This window comes from Nerophis lumbriciformis, linkage group LG03, assembly GCF_033978685.3.
Source record: "Nerophis lumbriciformis linkage group LG03, RoL_Nlum_v2.1, whole genome shotgun sequence".
Classification (NCBI taxonomy): domain Eukaryota; kingdom Metazoa; phylum Chordata; class Actinopteri; order Syngnathiformes; family Syngnathidae; genus Nerophis; species Nerophis lumbriciformis.
In genome coordinates this window covers 60588537-60607565 of record NC_084550.2, presented here as the reverse complement: position 1 = coordinate 60607565, position 19029 = coordinate 60588537, and the positions used below count along the sequence as shown (strand labels likewise).

Genomic DNA, 19029 nt, shown 5'->3' with positions numbered 1-19029 from the left:
CATAAGAACGAGCTTAAAAAGTAGATGTGTTTCTGTCAGGGGAGGTTCATCTGTGGAACAGCTTGGATGATTCCTTAAAATGTTCCAGTTCCATTCACACATTTAAAAAACACTTTAAGACCAATGTCTTGAAAAAATATATCACTCTTTAATCAACACAGTAGTTAATACTATGATCAATGTTAATTAAAAACTAAATGTGGGATATAAATAATAATGGAAGTATAAGTGTTTGTACAAACCCCGTTTCCATATGAGTTGGGAAATGATGTTAGATATAAATATAAACGGAATACAATGATTTGCAAATCATTTTCAACCCATATTCAATTGAATATGCTCCAAAGACAATATATTTGATGTTAAAACTCATAAACTTTATTTTTTTTTGCAAATAATAATTAACTTAGAATTTCATGGCTGCAACACGTGCCAAAGTAGTTGGGAAAGGGCATGTTCACCACTGTGTTACATGGCCTTTCCTTTTAACAACACTCAGTAAACGTTTGGGAACTGAGGAGACACATTTTTGAAGCTTCTCAGGTGGAATTCTTTCCCATTCTTGCTTGATGTACAGCTTAAGTTGTTCAACAGTCCGGGGCTTCATAATGCGCCACACATTTTCAATGGGAGACAGGCCTGGACTACAGGCAGGCCAGTCTAGTACCTGCACTCTTTTACTATGAAGCCACGTTGATGTAACACGTGGCTTGGCATTGTCTTGCTGAAATAAGCAGGGGCGTCCATGGTAACGTTGCTTGGATGGCAACATACTGCATGTTGCTCCAAAACCTGTATGTACCTTTCAGCATTAATGGCGCCTTCACAGATGTGTAAGTTACCCATGTCTTGGGCACTAATACACCCCCATACCATCACAGATGCTGGCTTTTCAACTTTGCGCCTAGAACAATCCGGATGGTTCTTTTCCTCTTCTGTCCGGATGACACGACATCCACAGTTTCCAAAAACAATTTGAAATATGGACTCGTCAGACCACAGAACACTTTTCCACTTTGTATCAGTCCATCTTAGATGAGCTCAGGCCCAGCGAAGCCGACGGCGTTTCTTGGTGTTGTTGATAAACGATTTTCGCCTTGCATAGGAGAGTTTTAACCTGCACTTACAGATGTAGCGACCAACTGTAGTTACTGACAGTGGGTTTCTGAAGTGTTCCTGAGCCCATGTGGTGATATCCTTTACACACTGATGTCGCTTGTTGATGCAGTACAGCCCGAGGGATCGAAGGTCACGGGCTTAGCTGCTTACGTGCAGTGATTTCTCCAGATTCTCTGAACCCTTTGATGATATTACGGACTGTAGATTGTGAAATCCCTAAATTCCTTGCAATAGCTGGTTGAGAAAGGTTTTTCTTAAACTGTTCAACAATTTGCTCACGCATTTGTTGACAAAGTGGTGACCCTCGACCCATCCTTGTTTGTGAATGACTGAGCATTTCATGGAATCTACTTTTATACCCAATCATGGCACCCACCTGTTCCCAATTTGCCCGTTCACCTGTGGGATGTTCCAAATAAGTGTTTGATGAGCATTCCTCAACTTTATCAGTATTTATTGCCACCTTTCCCAACTTCTTTGTCACGTGTTGCTGGCATCAAATTCTAAAGTTAATGATTATTTGCAAAAAAAAACTGTTTATCAGTTTGAACATCAAATATGTTGTCTTTGTAGCATATTCAACTGAATATGGGTTGAAAATGATTTGCAAATCATTGTATTCCGTTTATATTTACATCTAACACAATTTCCCAACTCATAGTTAGTTTTTATGACAAAAATCCACACATACACTATTTAATTGGTGTTTTCACAATTTCATTGGGTATTCAATGCGGAAGTTATCATTTTCATTCAATGTAATTGGCCCAAAAAAGAGGGATTGGTACCTTTTTGCACACAAAAAATGTAATGTTGATGGGCCAACAGAATGACAAGGGGTTATGGATATTTTCCTAGCTTATAGCATATCAATGAAATTCAAGAAAATATAGCTACAGCTGTAATATTTTCCACCATTTTAAGGAATTAGACTGGTTAAAGGGGTTTTAACGGCAAAGCATAAGCTTTTGGAGATGAAGTAGCTGACACATTCATGCCATAACTTGGGATCGTCACATGACAACCACTCCGAAAATGTCAAATCTTGGTTTGTAGGAGTTGGGGTGAGAGACAAAATACTGTCCTGGTTTTGGTGTACAATTTGGGTTATCGTACAAAATACAGGAAAAACATGCACTCTCCAAACATCGCATGTAACAAGCTAGTCTGTTTGCCCGCGAAATCGAGTCCAAAAAAAACCAAAAATCCCTATAGTCCGGAAAATGCAGTAGTTTTTCGTACAGTACATTCAAAAACAGACGACTCGTTAAAACCGAAGTTTGCCTGTTCATTCTTTGGCGACTTCATGAGTTCAAGTCAAGTGAAATCACTTACGTCTACATTTGTAGCCTTGCTTGTTGAGACCCCTGTGAGGCAAAGGAAACATAATTAGCGTCATTACCTGTGATTATAATAAATGATGTGTCTGTGAGCCTTTTTTCTGCATTGATTCCTGTCACTAGGGGTGTAACGGTACGTGTATTTGTATTGAACCGTTTCGGTACGTGGGTTCCGGGTCAATTCGGAGGTGTACCGAACGAGTTTCCACATGGCCATATTAAGTAGCGTAACGCACGTTGTGTAAACAATGCACACCGAGGCACAACACACGGCATGCTAGCAGCTAACGGGCTAGGATAGACTGACCATACGTCCTCTTTTCACCGGACATGTCCTCTTTTGCGGAGCTGTCAGGGCGGAGTTTCTTAAATGCCTCAAATGTCCGGCATTTTGAGTTAGGGTTGCGTGTATTTTCAATGTACGTTCAGGGTAAAGAAGGGGTTAAAAACAAAACAAATTGTGTGCGCAGCAGCATTGGTGAGGGAGGGGCAGAGACAGAGAGAGAGAGTTATGATAAACGCGCATGCGTCGCCAGGCTCTGCTTTTTATCCATAGATTTATCACATTTAATTTTTTATTATCTACAGCAGGGGTGTTAAAAGTGTGCCATTTGCGGCCCACAGCTAATGTTTTAAAGGCCCACGGCACATTCTAAAAATACTATTAAAATAAACAAAAACATAACAAAAGTGAAATAAAAAAGCTTAAAGGTTAAATGTAATTTAGAAAAAGTTGCAATGTTGACTAAAGAAACAAAGCTGTTTTTTTTTTTCTTTCAAACTGTCATTGCTCAAAACATAATATTGAATCAAAATCAATGTTATTATTGTCATGATCCGTTACCCGGATCATGACATGATTTATGTTGGTTATGTTTCGGTTTTAGTCTGTTTCCTGGGTGCACACTCTTTCCCTGTTTACTGTTGGTTTCCATGGGCACTGATTCTCCTCACCTGTCTTAGTTTTGCAATTAGTGTTCCCACCAGGTGTTTTGGTTAATCACTCCCCTTTATAGTTTCCTGTCACTCAGCAGTAGTTGCTGGGTCAATGTTTGCTTTATGCAACATTTACATTCTCCTGGTTTTCTCCTCGCTCTTTATATTATTCTGCCGTCCAGAATCCCCGTTTTTTCACCCTTGGTGACATTTTGGTTTTTGTTTAGCTCCACGCTTGCTAGCGTCCTCAGTTTTGTATTTTTGTCCTGCCTTTTATTTATTAAAAATACTTTAATCCTACCTGCACACTCCTCCTGCTTGTCTTCTGCCTTGGAAGGAACACGACAATCGCAGCCATGCGTCGAAGACGTAACAATTATGAATTATTGACCTATCCAAGGTTCCCATTACTTCACATCAAATATTCCACTAAGAAAAATATTTTTGGTGGAAGATTTTGCAAATTTGGTAAATAAACAACCCAAAAATGTATATTTTGTTGTTTTCCTACTGTACCGAAAATGAACCGAACCGTGACCTCTAAACCGAGGTACGTACCGAACCGAAATTTTTGTGTACCGTTACACCATACTTGCCAACCTTGAGACCTCCGATTTCGGGAGGTGGGGGTTGGCGGGTGGGGGGGGGGCGTGGTCGGGCGGGGGCTAAGAGGGGAGGAGTATATTTACAGCTAGAATTCACCAAGTCAAGTATTTCATATATATATATATATATATATATGAAATACTTGACTTTCAGTGAATTCTAGCTATATATATATATATATATATATATATATATATATATATATATATATATATATATATATATATATTTTATTTATATATATATATATATATATATATATATATATATATATATATATATATATATATATATATATATATATATATATATATAAATAAAAGAAATACTTGAATTTCAGTGTTCATTTATTTACACATATACACACACATAACACTCATCTACTCATTGTTGAGTTAAGGGTTGAATTGTCCATCCTTGTTCTATTCTGTCACTATTTTTCCAACCATGCTGAACACCCTTTCGCAGGTACCCAGAAAGGTTTCGAGTACCACCAAAAAAACTGAATCTCTGAAGACAGTATAAAAATCTGTGTTAAAGGTGTACAAATACTGTTTGTATAATAAGCATGTTATTTTTTACAAATGAGGGTTAAGAGTTCAGTACTAAAAAAAAAAGAAAAGAATGTGACTTAAGTACAGTTTTTTAATCGAGCTGCTGCATTTTTTGGTTGGGTTGTTTATTTATTTTGAGTAACTTCTATACATTTCTAAAAGGGGAGGAATGTGATAGTGATCTATGTTTGTCTGTTGCCATCTCCTGGTGAATGTTGGCTCTCGCGTACTGGGGTTACTTTTTGGTTGGCCAACGATTTACGTGGTGTTGCGCACCTGATGTCACTCAGGTCCGCATGGAGCTGGAGGGGGCGTGGCTTCCAGCTCCGCCTGAATTTCGGGAGAAAATTTGTCCCGGGAGGTTTTCGGGAGAGTCTCCCGGAATATCGGGGAGGGTTGGCAAGTATGCGTTACACCCCTACCTATCACGCCAGAGCCAAAAAAGTGTTCAGGCGGAGCTCTGCCATCATTAAGCGGAACACTCCATCAGCATCTCAAGTGCTAATAGTTTCGTCTAAAGCATGACAGCAAGCAGCATGACAGAAATCAGGATGACGGAGTGGATCAGGAAGCTCTGATATGTGCCCCTAATTCCCATGAAGGTTAGTTTATAGGACTAGAAAGTAGGCTGAACTCACCAGACAAACTCTCTGCACACAGAGCAGAATGTGGGCTGCCTGAAGAAGGTGGCGAGGAACTCGTGGTTCTTTATGAAGTGGATCTTTGCCTGCTTGATGGCACCTCGTCTGCGATTAAGGGTAGGAGCCTCTTCTTCTTTGGACGCCTGCTTGCTCTCTGCAGGAGATACAGGGGCAAAGGGCAATGGACAGACATGACACGTGGACATCTGCTTTATACGTGTCAGTCAATTGTTTATGTGTGAAAAGAGTGCAGGAAGAGTGTGTGTGTGTGTGTGTGTGTGTGTGTTGCAAGGAAAACAAATATCGCTTTGATCAGTTTGGTATTTGATGAATGCGGATGTTAGGCCACTGGAGAAAAAAATCCTGTCACCCACTTTCCTGTCTTGCTCTAAAAACCCATTTTTCTTGCAAAGTCCAGAGGGGTCTCCACTCTCCAATCAACACACACAAGTCTCACTGTAGTTTGTGAAACATATCTGGCTCTGACCTCCTTTACTTTAGTAACACTTGTATAATTTATGATTCCGCCAAGTGGTAGAGCAGAAAATGTAAAATAACAATTTTTCAAATGTCTTGTTGTATACAGCAAATAAGTGTATACATCTTCATGCAATACTAATACATGTGTTATACTATTTAAGCACAGATGTACTCATTTTCAGTACTTATGTATTACTGTGATACTTTGGCTCTGAAATAACACAATATTATGTGCTGTATGTTTGATTTAACTAGGTTTTATTCTGGCCTGCAACTTTCATGTAGATACTGTATACAAGTCCAACCACAGTTTGTTTTGTAGTAAACATGCATTTCAAATACAATTCTTCACAAGTATTTAATTAAAGGGAATGTATATGTTGCAATGATCAAATCTAAGCAAATTATGAAAGCAAAGTACCGTATTTTTCGGACTATAAGTCGCAGTTTTTTTCATAGTTTGGCCGGGCTCCAGTGCAACTTATATATGTTTTTTTCCTTTTTTATTATGCATTTTCGGCAGGTGCGACTTATACTCCGGTGCGACTTATACTCCGAAAAATACGGTACTCAAAATACTTACCGTATTTTTCGGAGTATAAGTCGCACCGGAGTATAAGACTTATACTCCGAAAAATACGATAAGTATTTAGAGTACCGTATTTTTCGGACTATAAGTCGCAGTTTTTTTCATAGTTTGGCCGGGGGTGCGACTTATACTCAGGAGCGACTTATGTGTGAAATGATTAACACATTAGCGTAAAATGTCAAATAATATTATTTAACTCATTCACGTAAGAGACTAGACGTATAAGATTTCATGGGATTTAGCGATTAGGAGTGACAGATTGTTTGGTAAACGTATAGCATGTTCTATATGTTATAGTTATTTGAATGACTCTTACCATAATGTTACGTTAACATACCAGTTGGTTATTTATGCCTCATATAACGTACACTTATTCAGCCTGTTGTTCACTATTCTTTATTTATTTTAAATTGCCTTTCAAATGTCTATTCTTGGTGTTGGATTTTATCAAATACATTTCCCCAAAAAATGCGACTTATACTCCAGTACGACTTATATATATTATGCAATTTCTGCCGGTGCGACTTATACTCCGGAGCGACTTATAGTCCGAAAAATACAGTACATAAAATCGGAAAATGGATTGATTTTGAGGGGTGGCAAACTCGTTTTCATTGAGGGCCACATTGCAGTTATGGTTGCCCTCAGAGGGCTGCGTTTAACAATGAGTAATATCATACTTGCCAACCTAGAGACCTCCGATTTCGGGAGGTGGGGGGTGGGGCGGGAGTGGTTAGGGCGGGGGGCGTGGTTGGGGGCGTGGTTAAGAGGGGAGGAGTATATTTACAGCTAGAATTCACCAACTGGAGCATTTCATTCATATATGTATATATATATATATATATATATATGTATGAAATACTTGACTTTCAGTGAATTCTAGCTATATATATATATTTATTTATTTTATTATATATATAAATAAAAGAAATACTTGAATTTCAGTGTTCATTTATTTACACATATACACACACATAACACTCATCTACTCATTGTTGTACTTGAAAGTACAATGCAATACAATTCCGGGGCAATGGCACCTATCAAATACACAGTAATGAAAACAAGGTTGTTCTACTAACTGTACTGTGTGTTATGAGAGTAGAGTATGTGTGTTTGTGGCCCTTTAATAGGTGACAGCATGTGAGGTGAGTGACGTCAGTGAGTGTGTGGGCGAGAGAAGAGAGGGAGCGTAGCGTGAGTGCGAGGAGGGACTAGTTGGTTTTGTGTTGGATTGGCTGTGTGCAAGCAATCAATAAAGCAAGATTTGCAACTAATCGCTGGACTCATCATTCACCCTAAAGTCGTCCGCTGTGGAGACCCACAGCGGACGAAAGGTGTTGCCCCGAGCATACATCGGCCCTGGAGAAGTGTCTCCCCTGCGCTCTTAGACTATGGTCTCGTTCTTCTGCTTCGTCTCCTTGTGTGCGCACACTGGACTCAGGTCCGCATGGAGCTGGAGGGGGCGTGGCCTCCAGCTCCGGCTGAATTCCGGGAGATTTTCGGGAGAAAATTTCTTCCGGGAGGTTTTCGGGAGAGGTGCTGAATTTCGGGAGTCTCCCGGAAAATCCGGGAGGGTTGGCAAGTATGGTAATATATATATATATATATATATATATATATATATATAATATATTTTTTTACATAAGCTGCAAAACAAATATTTAAATTTTACTTTAAAAACTGGCAGCTCAGTCACCAGAATTTTACAGTAAAAGCAGTGGTTTTTACAGCATATAAAAATGTAATAAATTAAATAGAATGGAAAAACAATACCACTGTTTTTAGCGGTAAAATTCAAGCAACAGAGGTGCCAATTTTTTTTTTACTGTAAAATATTGTTTTAATGTTTTTTTTTGATTTTTTTAATGTTTTAGTGTCTTACTGAATATGGGAAAAAACAGCACCAAAGTTGATTTTACAGTAAAAAACTCAGTCAGCGGAATTTAACCGTACAATCTATTGTCAATTTTACAGTCTACAATTTGATTGATATTTTGTTTTGAAATCATAAGTCAAGCAAATATTTAAGTACAGTATTTATCTTTATTTAAACAAAAACATTTTTTGGAATACATGATAATATAATATTTTGATAATATTGAATTTTAAAAGATATGCAATTGCATGCAGTACATGATTTTTAATGTCAAAAGGGAAAGAACACATATATTTAGTAAGAAAAGATTAAGCATTTTATTAACGCATATTATTTCCAGGCTTTCGCCGGCCACATAAAATAATGTGGCGGGCCAGATTTGGCCCCTGGGCCTTCAGTTTGACACCGGTGATTTACCTGATATAGGTTTCACGCTGGGCTGCAAATTTAATGTGACATATACAGTACACAAGTTACGACAAACACAACTTACCTAGTAGTAAACTAAGTTCAGGAGGGTGCATTATAAGTATGATTTAGCTACAATAAAATACAATATGGAATATTTTCAATGTTGCAAAGTGATTCAGGGTTTCCCTTTTAATCAGTTGTATGCGGCGGCCAGCCACAAATACATTTGGACCGCCACAAATAGATTTGGCACTACTTGTTTAGAATTCTCCGTGTTTATGCAGGTTTGTTGATCCATAAAAATGACATGCAAATTAGATATATAGATTGCTGTCCTGTAGTAACTGCTACATTTTGTGCAATGTAAATTATGGAGGTTCCTTTGTGTCTTTATTACGAAAGCTTTTTTTGACGCTGAATTTATGTAACTGAATTGAGATTGAATTTTGTGAACTAAATTTTTTTTACATCAAATTATGCTGACAAATTTATTTCAAAGAAAAATGTTAGCAAAAGGCGTGTGTTTTCAGAATTCACTATATAAAGATTTAATGTTTTAAAATTCAGTGTATAAAAATTTACATAAAAATACAGAATATAGGATTTACAATATTAACTATGAACAATAAATATTGACAACAGATGTGAACATTGCTCCTCTACTGCAGACCACCCCCTTGAGCAACATCTTTTATAATCGAGCAAGAACAACAAAGATGAAACATAAACACAAAGGGTAAAAAACATCCACTCATTCGTAAAATATCACTGAAATCTGCCTCCATCCGACACTTGCTATCAGGCTTTTTTTTTCTCAGTGAACAAACCCCGCCCACTCTGTTCGTGCCCGGTCTGCATGAAGCAGAGCTTCCTATGTCACACAAAAGTGCAGATTTTAACCATTGGAGTCATTTCTGTAGTTTGAAAATATCTAGCCGGCCGCATTGAAATGTTAATTATGTTGTATTATGCCCAGGTAGCCCAATTAACTGCCTTTTTATGCTGTTTTGCAAGATCCATGACACGTGACTTCAAACTTGACACCTCATTGGCTGCTTCTGAGACAGGATCGATTGCTCCAGTCTTAATTTATTGGAAGTGAGTCTTGCTTTTTTTCGACACTGAATTTTCAGCACGGAATTTTTATACACCGACTTTTTAAACACTGAATTTTTGATGCAAAAAAAAAAATGTTTTCAATGAAATGGTCCGCATAATTCTATGTCAAAAAATTAATTTCACACAATTCAAACAGAAAAAAATCAGTTACATAAATTCAGTGTTTAAAAAAAACACTTTTGTGATAAATACACAAATTAACCTCCATATAAATCAGGGGTGTCAAACTAATTTTAAATGGGGGGCCACATGGAGAAAAATCTACTCCCAAGTGGGCCGGACTGGTAAAATCCCGGCACGACAATTTAGGAATAAAGACAACTTCAGATTGTTTTCTTTGTTTAAAAATAGAACAAGCATATTCTGAAAATGTACAAATCATAATAATAATAATAATAATAATAATCATAATCAAAATGCAGAGGTATGGTTTTAGAGGTCTTGCTCATGATTGGTTGAAAAGTTATCTTGGTGGTAGAGAACAGTATGTGCATATGAACAATGTAGATTCAGATAAAAAGATTATAACACATGGAGTGCCCCAAGGTTCTGTACTGGGACCAAAATTGTTTTTATTGTATATTAATGATATCTGCAAAATCTTTAGAAAAAACTCAATTGTATTCTCTTTGCTGATGATACAAGTCTGTACTGTTCTGGGCAAGACCTTGGCCAACTCTTAGAGACTGTAGAGAGCGAACTCCACATACTAAAGCAATGGTTTGATGCCAATAAACTGTCAATCAACCTAAATAAAACAAAATATATCATTTTTGGAAATAGGAAAAATAACATACAGTGTCATATAAGAATTGATGATATGGAGATAGAAAGGGTGTATTTAACAACATTTTTGGGAATCTATATAGATGATAAATTAAATTGGAAACTGTACATAAATATACTTAAGACAAAGATGGCAAAAAATATTGCTATGTTACATAAAATCAAAAGCTCCGTAAATCAAAAGGCTCTTAATATGTTATATAATTCTTTCGTACTCCCTTATCTTAATTATTGTGTTGAAATCTGGGGTAATAATTACAAAACAAACATCAACTCTATATTCTTACTTCAAAAGAAAGCGATTAGAATTGTAAATTATGCAGATTATCATGACCATACCAATGCTCTGTTTATTAAATTAAAAACATTAAAACTGCATGATCTTGTTGACCTCAACACTGCTATTGTGACGTACAAAGCTCATAACCACATGCTGCCTCGGTGTCTACAGGAGAGGTTCAAACCCAGAGAGAGTCCCTATGACCTCAGAGGTTCAGCTGTCTTCCAGAAAGCTAAGATAAGAACAAGCTTAAAAAGTAGATGTGTTTCTGTCAGGGGGGTTCAACTGTGGAACAGCTTGGATGATTCCTTAAAATGTTCCAGGTCCATTCACACATTTAAAAAACACTTTAAGACCAATGTCTTGGAAAAATATATCACTCTTGAATCAACACAGTAGTTAATACTATGATCAATGTTAATTAAAATACTAAATGTGGGATATAAATAATAATGGAAGTATAATTGTTTGTATATAGTATATAAATTGGTACAAAGGTTTAACACGCGTATAAGGATATTTCACATGCCTTTACTGTGTATATAATTGAACAGTGTTCATATTGTGTATAATGTGTATTTATAATATGTTGTACAAAAGACATTTCATAATTTTCGGAAGTTCATCTTGTACTTGACATTGTTTATAGGGTTAGGCGCTATAAGTGTTCAACTTCAGCCTAAACCCTTTCGGTCTGCAACATTTTCATTTTCAATCTATGAATGTACAACTGTTTGTTTATTTTGTTGACCATTGACCGAAGAATAATAAACTATAATGTTGTTTTCTTTTTACACTTACATGTTGCGGTTTATTGTGTTCTATCTTTATTTGTTGTTATTTATATTTTCTGAATAAATGATGTGATAATGTTCATCAGCCAACTCATTTGTGTTCATTTTCAATCCATCAAGATAAAAAAATAATCTCAAAATCAAATTACAGGATGTTATTTATGTCGTTTGCTCATTTTCCTCGACTGGTGCACTAACATCATGTGGTTTATTTATTTTTTTTACATATGTAGCATAATCTTCAAAGATACAAATACCGTATTTACCGCACTATAAGGCGCACCTAAAAACATCCAATTTTCTGTTGGAGGGCCACACCGACAATATTTCACTTAAATTTTGCTCAAATTATTTTTGATATACCGTAAGATAAATAATAATAATAATAACATTTTCATTTAACCTAACTTATCTTTATACAAAAGCAGATGGCTTTATTTTTAACACTTTCTTACACAACACTTCCTGATGTATAATACAATGCAAAAATGTCAATTTCTGTCACTTTATCCTGCATCCTCTTTGTTGTGAACGTAGCACGCCTGTAAGGTGATTGGCGAAGAAGGAGGAAGCGTTGCTGTTGCGGAAATGAGGAGTGAGGATAGACGTGCGTGTGGAAGGAACGAGATAAGTTGAGCTGTGTTAGTATAGCTTGCTCAATAAAAGTTTAAAAAGAGCATCAGACTTGGTGTGCACTTCTTCTGGACGCTACAATTGGTGTCAGAAGTGGGATGAAATGCTTCCCAGTTCGCCTTGCCATCAAACCTGGGAGTCTTCATTGAAAAAAATTGGAAAACTATGGCCATACTTGCCAACCTTGAGACCTCCAATTTCGGGAGGTGTGGTGGGGGGGGGGGTGGGTGCCTGGGGCGTGGTTGGGGCGGGGGCGTGGTTGGTGGCGTGGTTAAGAGGGGAGGAGTATATTTACAGCTAGAATTCACCAAGTCAAGTATTTCATATAAATATATATATATATACATATATATATATATATATCCCCGCGATCCCGAAGGGAATAAGCGGTAGAAAATGGATGGATGGATGGATGGATATATATATATATATATATATATATATATATATATATATATATATATAAGAAATAATTGACTTTCAGTGAATTCTAGCTATATATATATATATATATATATATATATATATATATATATATATATATATATATATATATAAAATAAATACTTGAATTTCAGTGTTCATTTATTTACACATATACACACACATAACACTCATCTACTCATTGTTGAGTTAAGGGTTGAATTGTCCATCCTTGTTCTATTCTCTGTCACTATTTTTCTAACCATGCTGAACACCCTCTCTGATTATGCATTGCTGTGTGGCACGCACAAAAGTGCGTTCATCAAATGCACTAGATGGCAGTATTGTCCTGTTTAAGAGTGTCACAACATTGCTGTTTACGGCAGACGGACTGCTTTACTGTAGACGTTCTTTATATTGTGGGAAAGCGGACTCAGGTCCGCATGGAGCTGGAGGGGGCGTGGCCTCCAGCTCCGCCTGAATTTCGGGAGATTTTCGGGAGAAAATTTGTCCCGGGAGGTTTTCGGGAGAGGCGCTGAATTTCGGGAGTCTCCCGGAAAATCCGGGAGGGTTGGCAAGTATGACTATGGCATAAGAGGTGTTTCACAAGAGTGGTTAAGTAGTTATTTAAGTAATAGATCTCAATATGTGGAAATCCATAAGACTAAATCACAGCCAAGAAAAGTAACTTGTGGGGTTATTTATACTATATTTAAATTATATTTGTTCAGTATCTAATAAATTGAAATGTATTATGTTTGCAGATGATACAAATGTATATTGTTCAGGAGAAGACTTGAAGGAAGTGTTGAGGTTAATAGAGGTTGAGTTGATTCAGCTAAAAAAATGGTTTGATATCAATAAGTTATCATTAAATGATAAGAAAACTAAATTTACGGTGTTAAGTGGTGCAAGGACAAATCGTGAAGTAAAATTAAAATTAAATCAAGTGGAAATTGATAGACTATATGAAACTAAATTCTTGGGAATAATAATTGATCATAAATTATGTTGGAAACCGCATATTGAATATATAAAGGGAAAAATATCCAAATCCATTGCTATTCTTTATAAAGTAAAACACAAGCTGAATAAGAAATGTCTGCATATGTTATATTACTCTTTTATTTTTCCATATTTAACATATTGTGTTGAGGTTTGGGGAAATGTTTATAGAACAAACATAGACCCAATAATTAAACTTCAAAAAAGGGTCATTAGAATAATACACAAAGCGTGCTACTATGAACATACCAATCCATTATCTATAAGTTCTAATGTGTTAAAATTTTCAGATATTGTGTTTTTAAAAACAATGGAAATGATGTTTGGAGTAAAGAACAACAGCCTTCCAGCTTGTATTCTTAGGTTATTTCAATTAAGAGGAGAAAACCATAATTTACGGGGGGTATTGATTTTTGAAATAGGTAAAGCAAGAACGAATATTAAATACAAATGTATTTCAGTTTTAGGAGTTAAATGGTGGAACAAGCTCAGTGATGAGCTGAAGACATGGAGTTCTTTGTTAAGGTTTAAGAAAACATTGAAAGGTGAGATAATTGAAAATTATAAAATATAGTAACAATTACTTTCATCCCATTGATTTTGATTTTGATTTTTTTTAACATTGATGTTCCAGGTAATCTTATTTTCAGTGAAGGTATAGGATAGGCAAATATAAGCTTTGGCTTCAGCCTATTCCTTTTTCGGTCATGCTTTTTCTTTTCTTTTCTTTTCCTTTTGTGTGTAAATGTGTATGATTGTTATACTGTATATGTATAGTCTGTACTCTTAAACTGGTCACACAAAATGATTAATGGTTGATGGTTGATTATATGACCGAAATAAACTTATTTCATTCAAAAAAAAAAAAAAAAAAAAAGCCTCCCAGTTCGCCTTGCCATCAAAGCATACGTCCACACGGAAGTGATACAAATAACGCTTTTCAAAACAAAAGCAGCACAGTATGATTGGCCTCACGCGGGCCGGACAGGGACACACAATGCGGGCCGCAGAATGCCCAGGTCTGATCTAATGGATGCATAACGCAACCCCAGCCTCTACTGTAGCGTCTATTCTATGCGCCTTATATCGCGGTGCGCCTTATAATGCGGTGCGCATTATATACAGTATGTAGTGAAGTGAACTATATAGCACTTTTCTCTCGTGACTCAAAGCGCTTTACATATTTGAAACCCAATATCTAAGTTACATTTAAACCAGTGTGGGTGGCACTTGGAGCAGGTGGGTAAAGTGTCTTGCCCAAGGACACAACAGCAGTGACTAGGATGGCGGAAGCGGGAATCGAACCTCGAACCCTCAACTTCTGGCACGGCCACTCTACCAACCGAGCTATGCCGCCCCATATATGAACAAAGTTTTAAAATAGGCCATTCATTGAAGGTGCGCCTTATAATCCGGTGCGCCTTATAGTGCGGAAAATACAGTAATTGCTATTGCGACATCTAGTGGACACATTTAGAACGGCAGTTTATTTCATTCAAAAATTTTGGCTCATTTTTAGACTTAAAGGGGAACATTATCACCAGACCTATGTAAGCGTCAATATATACCTTGATGTTGCAGAAAAAAGACCATATATTTTTTTAACCGATTTCCGAACTCTAAATGGGTGAATTTTGGCGAATTAAACGCCTTTCTATTATTCGCTCATCGGGAAGCAATCCACCATTCTCTCACTTTCGTCGGTGTGTTGACGGAGGGTGTAACAACACGAACAGGGACGGATTCAAGTTGCACCAGTGGCCCAAAGATGCGAAAGTGGCAAGAAATTGGACGAAATTTGTTCAAAATACGAGGGTGTGGGGAAAGCCGACGAAATGGTCAGTCGTTTGTTCCGCACACTTTACCGACGAAATCTATGCTACGACAGAGATGGCAAGAATGTGTGGATATCCTGCGACACTCAAAGCAGATGCATTTCCAACGATAAAGTCAAAGAAATCTGCCGCCAGACCCCCATTGAATCTGCCGGAGTGTGTGAGCTATTCAGGGACAAAGGACCTCGGTAGCACGGCAAGCAATGGCGGCAGTTTGTTCCCGCAGACGAGCGAGCTAAACGCCCTGGATGTCTTGGCTCACACCGTCCCTTATGCCACCGAAGAATATCGACCCTAGCTTCACTGGCCTGCTGACATCAACTCCAAACCTGGACAGATCAGCTTTCAGGAAAAGAGAGCGGATGAGGGTATGTCTACAGAATATATTAATTGATGAAAACTTTATTCATTACTCGCGGTTTTACGTAAATTATTATACATAAACTGTGTTTACCAATAATTTAGCTTAAAAACATTTTTTTTTTTTTCAATCATTCGAGTACATTCGGGTAGTCTTGTGTAATGCAGTATTTTGTGTCTATCTAGGTATGGTTAACCTGAGTGCTGAAATCGTGGAAAAATATATGTTCTTAGCGCGCCTGAAATGGGCTGTCTGCACTCTCGAAGTGCATGTTGTTGCCAAATATGTCATGACTTGGTCCTGGGGTTTAGTTTTTCTCGAAGGCAACGGAAAGTTGGCTCGGGCGAGACGGGAATGAAGGTACATTTTTTATTTAAACTACAAAAACAGCTCTTGCTCCGGCTCTAAGAGACATGTATAATGAAGCTTTTCTGCAACATCGCCTCCCAGAAACCTTATCGAGGGCCACCATTTCTCTCATCCTAAAAAAAGAGAAAGACCCCCTGCTTTGCAGCAGCTATAGACCAATTTCGCTCTTAAATGTAGATCTAAAAATTATATCCAAGGTTCTCGCTCTCCGGCTCCAAAGGGTGATGCCTTCCATCATCTCGTTGGATCAAACAGGTTTTATGCTAGGCCGGCAATCCTCACACAACACTCGGCGCCTCCTAAACATTATCCATTCGCCAAACCCTTCGACCCCGGAGGTGGTAGTGTCCCTCGATGCGGAGAAAGCCTTTGACAGGGTTGAATGGGAATATCTATTTGAAGTGATGGGTCGGTTTGGTTTTAACGAAGATTTCATTCTCTGGGTTAAACTTTTGTACTTGTCCCCAATAGCCTCGGTACGTACAAATAATACACTATCCGCCCCAATTTTTCTAAAAAGAGGCACTAGACAAGGTTGCCCGTTATCTCCACTACTGTTTGCTATTGCGATAGAACCCCTTGCTCTTTGGCTGCGCGCTGAGGCGGGCTTTAAAGGTATCACCCGGTCGGACACGTTGCACAAAGTCTCGCTTTACGCGGATGACCTGCTCCTGTACATCTCGGACCCTGCTAGCTCACTCCCGGTAATATTTGACATTTTGGAGCGGTTTGGCACACACTCTGGTTACAAACTTAACTACCAAAAAAGTGAGCTGTTTCCGATTAATTCCTTAGCTAAACAGTTACCACGATCTCTAGCGGCATTCAAATGGGCACATGACGGGATTCATTACTTGGGGATCCTTATTACTCTGGCTATGTCTGATATGCTCCGGGCAAATTTTTTACCTCTAATTGAAAAGATGGAGAAGAACTTTGCCCGCTGGTCTGTTTTACCATTATCTCTCGCTGGCCGGATCAATCTGATCAAGATGATCACTCTGCCTAAATTCCTTTACCTTTTTCAACATATCCCCATATTTATTACTAAAACATTTTTCGATAAATTAGACAAATCAATATCTAAATTTTTATGGGGGCCCGGATTGGCTCGAATCCGCAAGTCTGTCCTACAATCTCCCAAATCTGAAGGAGGGCTTGCTCTCCCCAATTTCAGACAATACTATTGGGCGGCTAATGTACAGAAACTCCTATACTGGATGGATGGAGGCTCTCAGACCCTCCCGGCCTGGGTATCCCTTGAAACGGCAATCCCACACTCCTCATTACATTCTTGCTTATGCTCATCACTCCCTTTCCCATTTAAACTTGAAGGTGCAAACACCATCGTATCAATCTCCATTAAAATATGGAACCAGCTACGAAAACACTTGGGTTCTCAGGGCCCATCTATATTGACCCCGCTACTTAAAAACCAATTATTTAAACCTTCCCGTACTGACCCCGCATTTATGACTTGGCACGATCGTGGTATCACCACTGTGAAAGACCTCTATGCAGACGGAGTGTTCTCATCCTTCACTGAACTCTCTTCCAAATACGATTTGCCGAACTCCCACCTTTTTCGTTTCTTTCAGGCGCGGGACTTTGTAAAGAAGCAGTTCCCACACTTTCCAAATCGTCCTCCGGAAACTCTTATAGATACATTGTTATCTTTGAGCCCTAATCATAAAAAATGTATCTCCGTGTTATATACCTCCTTAAGTTCAGTTGCTCCAAACTCTCTATCAGTGATAAGAGCCTCGTGGGAGAGCGATCTTAACATCAACATATCCGATCAACACTGGAACTCGGCCCTGAAACTGGTTCACTCCTCCTCAATATGTGCCCGTCATAGTCTCATCCAATGCAAAGTAATCCATAAAATTCACTACACTAATTCAAAACTATCCAAAATCTACCCCACTGTTAGCAATACCTGCAATAGATGCAAACAATCTCCGGCTGATCACGTCCATATGTTCTGGTCCTGCTCTAAACTATGTTCCTTTTGGGAGGACATTTTTGACACAATTGGAAAAGCATACGGTCAGAACTTTCCTCCCAACCCATTATCAGCCATTTTTGGCGTATGCCCCGATAACATGTGCCCGGTACCACTAAAACGAGCTGTTGCTTTTACGACCCTGCTGGCCAGGCGATTGATCTTGTTTAATTGGAAGCTGGCTCGCCCCCCATCACACGGCCGTTGGATTAGAGAGGTTCTCTACAATCTAAAACTGGAAAAACTTAGGTTTTCGCTAAAGGGCTCGGTTCAAGCATTTGAAAGCTCATGGAGCCCTTTTTTGCTGTATGTCAACTCTCTTGACCTATGCCCAGACGCAGATGAGGAATAATCTCCCTTTTATTTATTAGTATTATTTTATCCTATTTTTTATTTTATTATATATTATTATTATTATTATTAATTTTTATTTTATTTTATTATTATATATATATATATTTTTTATATATATCTGTCTGTCTCTGGCCGCGTATGTGTGTGTGTGTGTGTGTGTGAGAATGTGTCTGTCTTTGTCGTCTTGTTACATAATTGCGCCATTTGTCCCTCGTTAGTGGGACCTGAGTGGGGTGGGAGGGTGGGTGGGTGGTTTGGGTTTTAAGGGAAAGGGTGTGAATCATTTACTAACTTTAAAATTGTACTGTTTTGACTTGCACTTTTTTTTCTGTCTGTTTGAAAATGCCAATAAAAAAAGTTGGAAAAAACAAAAAAAAATTCAAAAACAGGAAGTAAACAAAAGGCGCGCACAATGGCGGAGAACAAACTATGAAACCAAATACTTGCACAAAGGCAAAAACTATGAACAACAAAAAACACTAACTGTGGCAATAATAAACAAAACTTACT

At 37.9% G+C, this 19029-nt stretch overlaps 1 protein-coding gene across 2 annotated transcripts in view; it reads right to left on the bottom strand.

Annotated features, from left to right (window-relative positions):
- prkcda (protein kinase C, delta a) overlaps positions 1-19029 on the bottom strand; it is a 100904-nt gene that overhangs the window by 43265 nt on the left and 38610 nt on the right. For both annotated transcript variants that reach the window (XM_061940597.2, XM_061940590.2), the window contains exons 5-6: positions 5194-5350; positions 2455-2486 (exon numbers count right to left, since the gene is read on the bottom strand). In XM_061940597.2, the coding sequence (XP_061796581.1) occupies positions 2455-2486; positions 5194-5350 (189 nt within the window). The remainder of the gene's footprint in view (positions 1-2454; positions 2487-5193; positions 5351-19029) is intronic.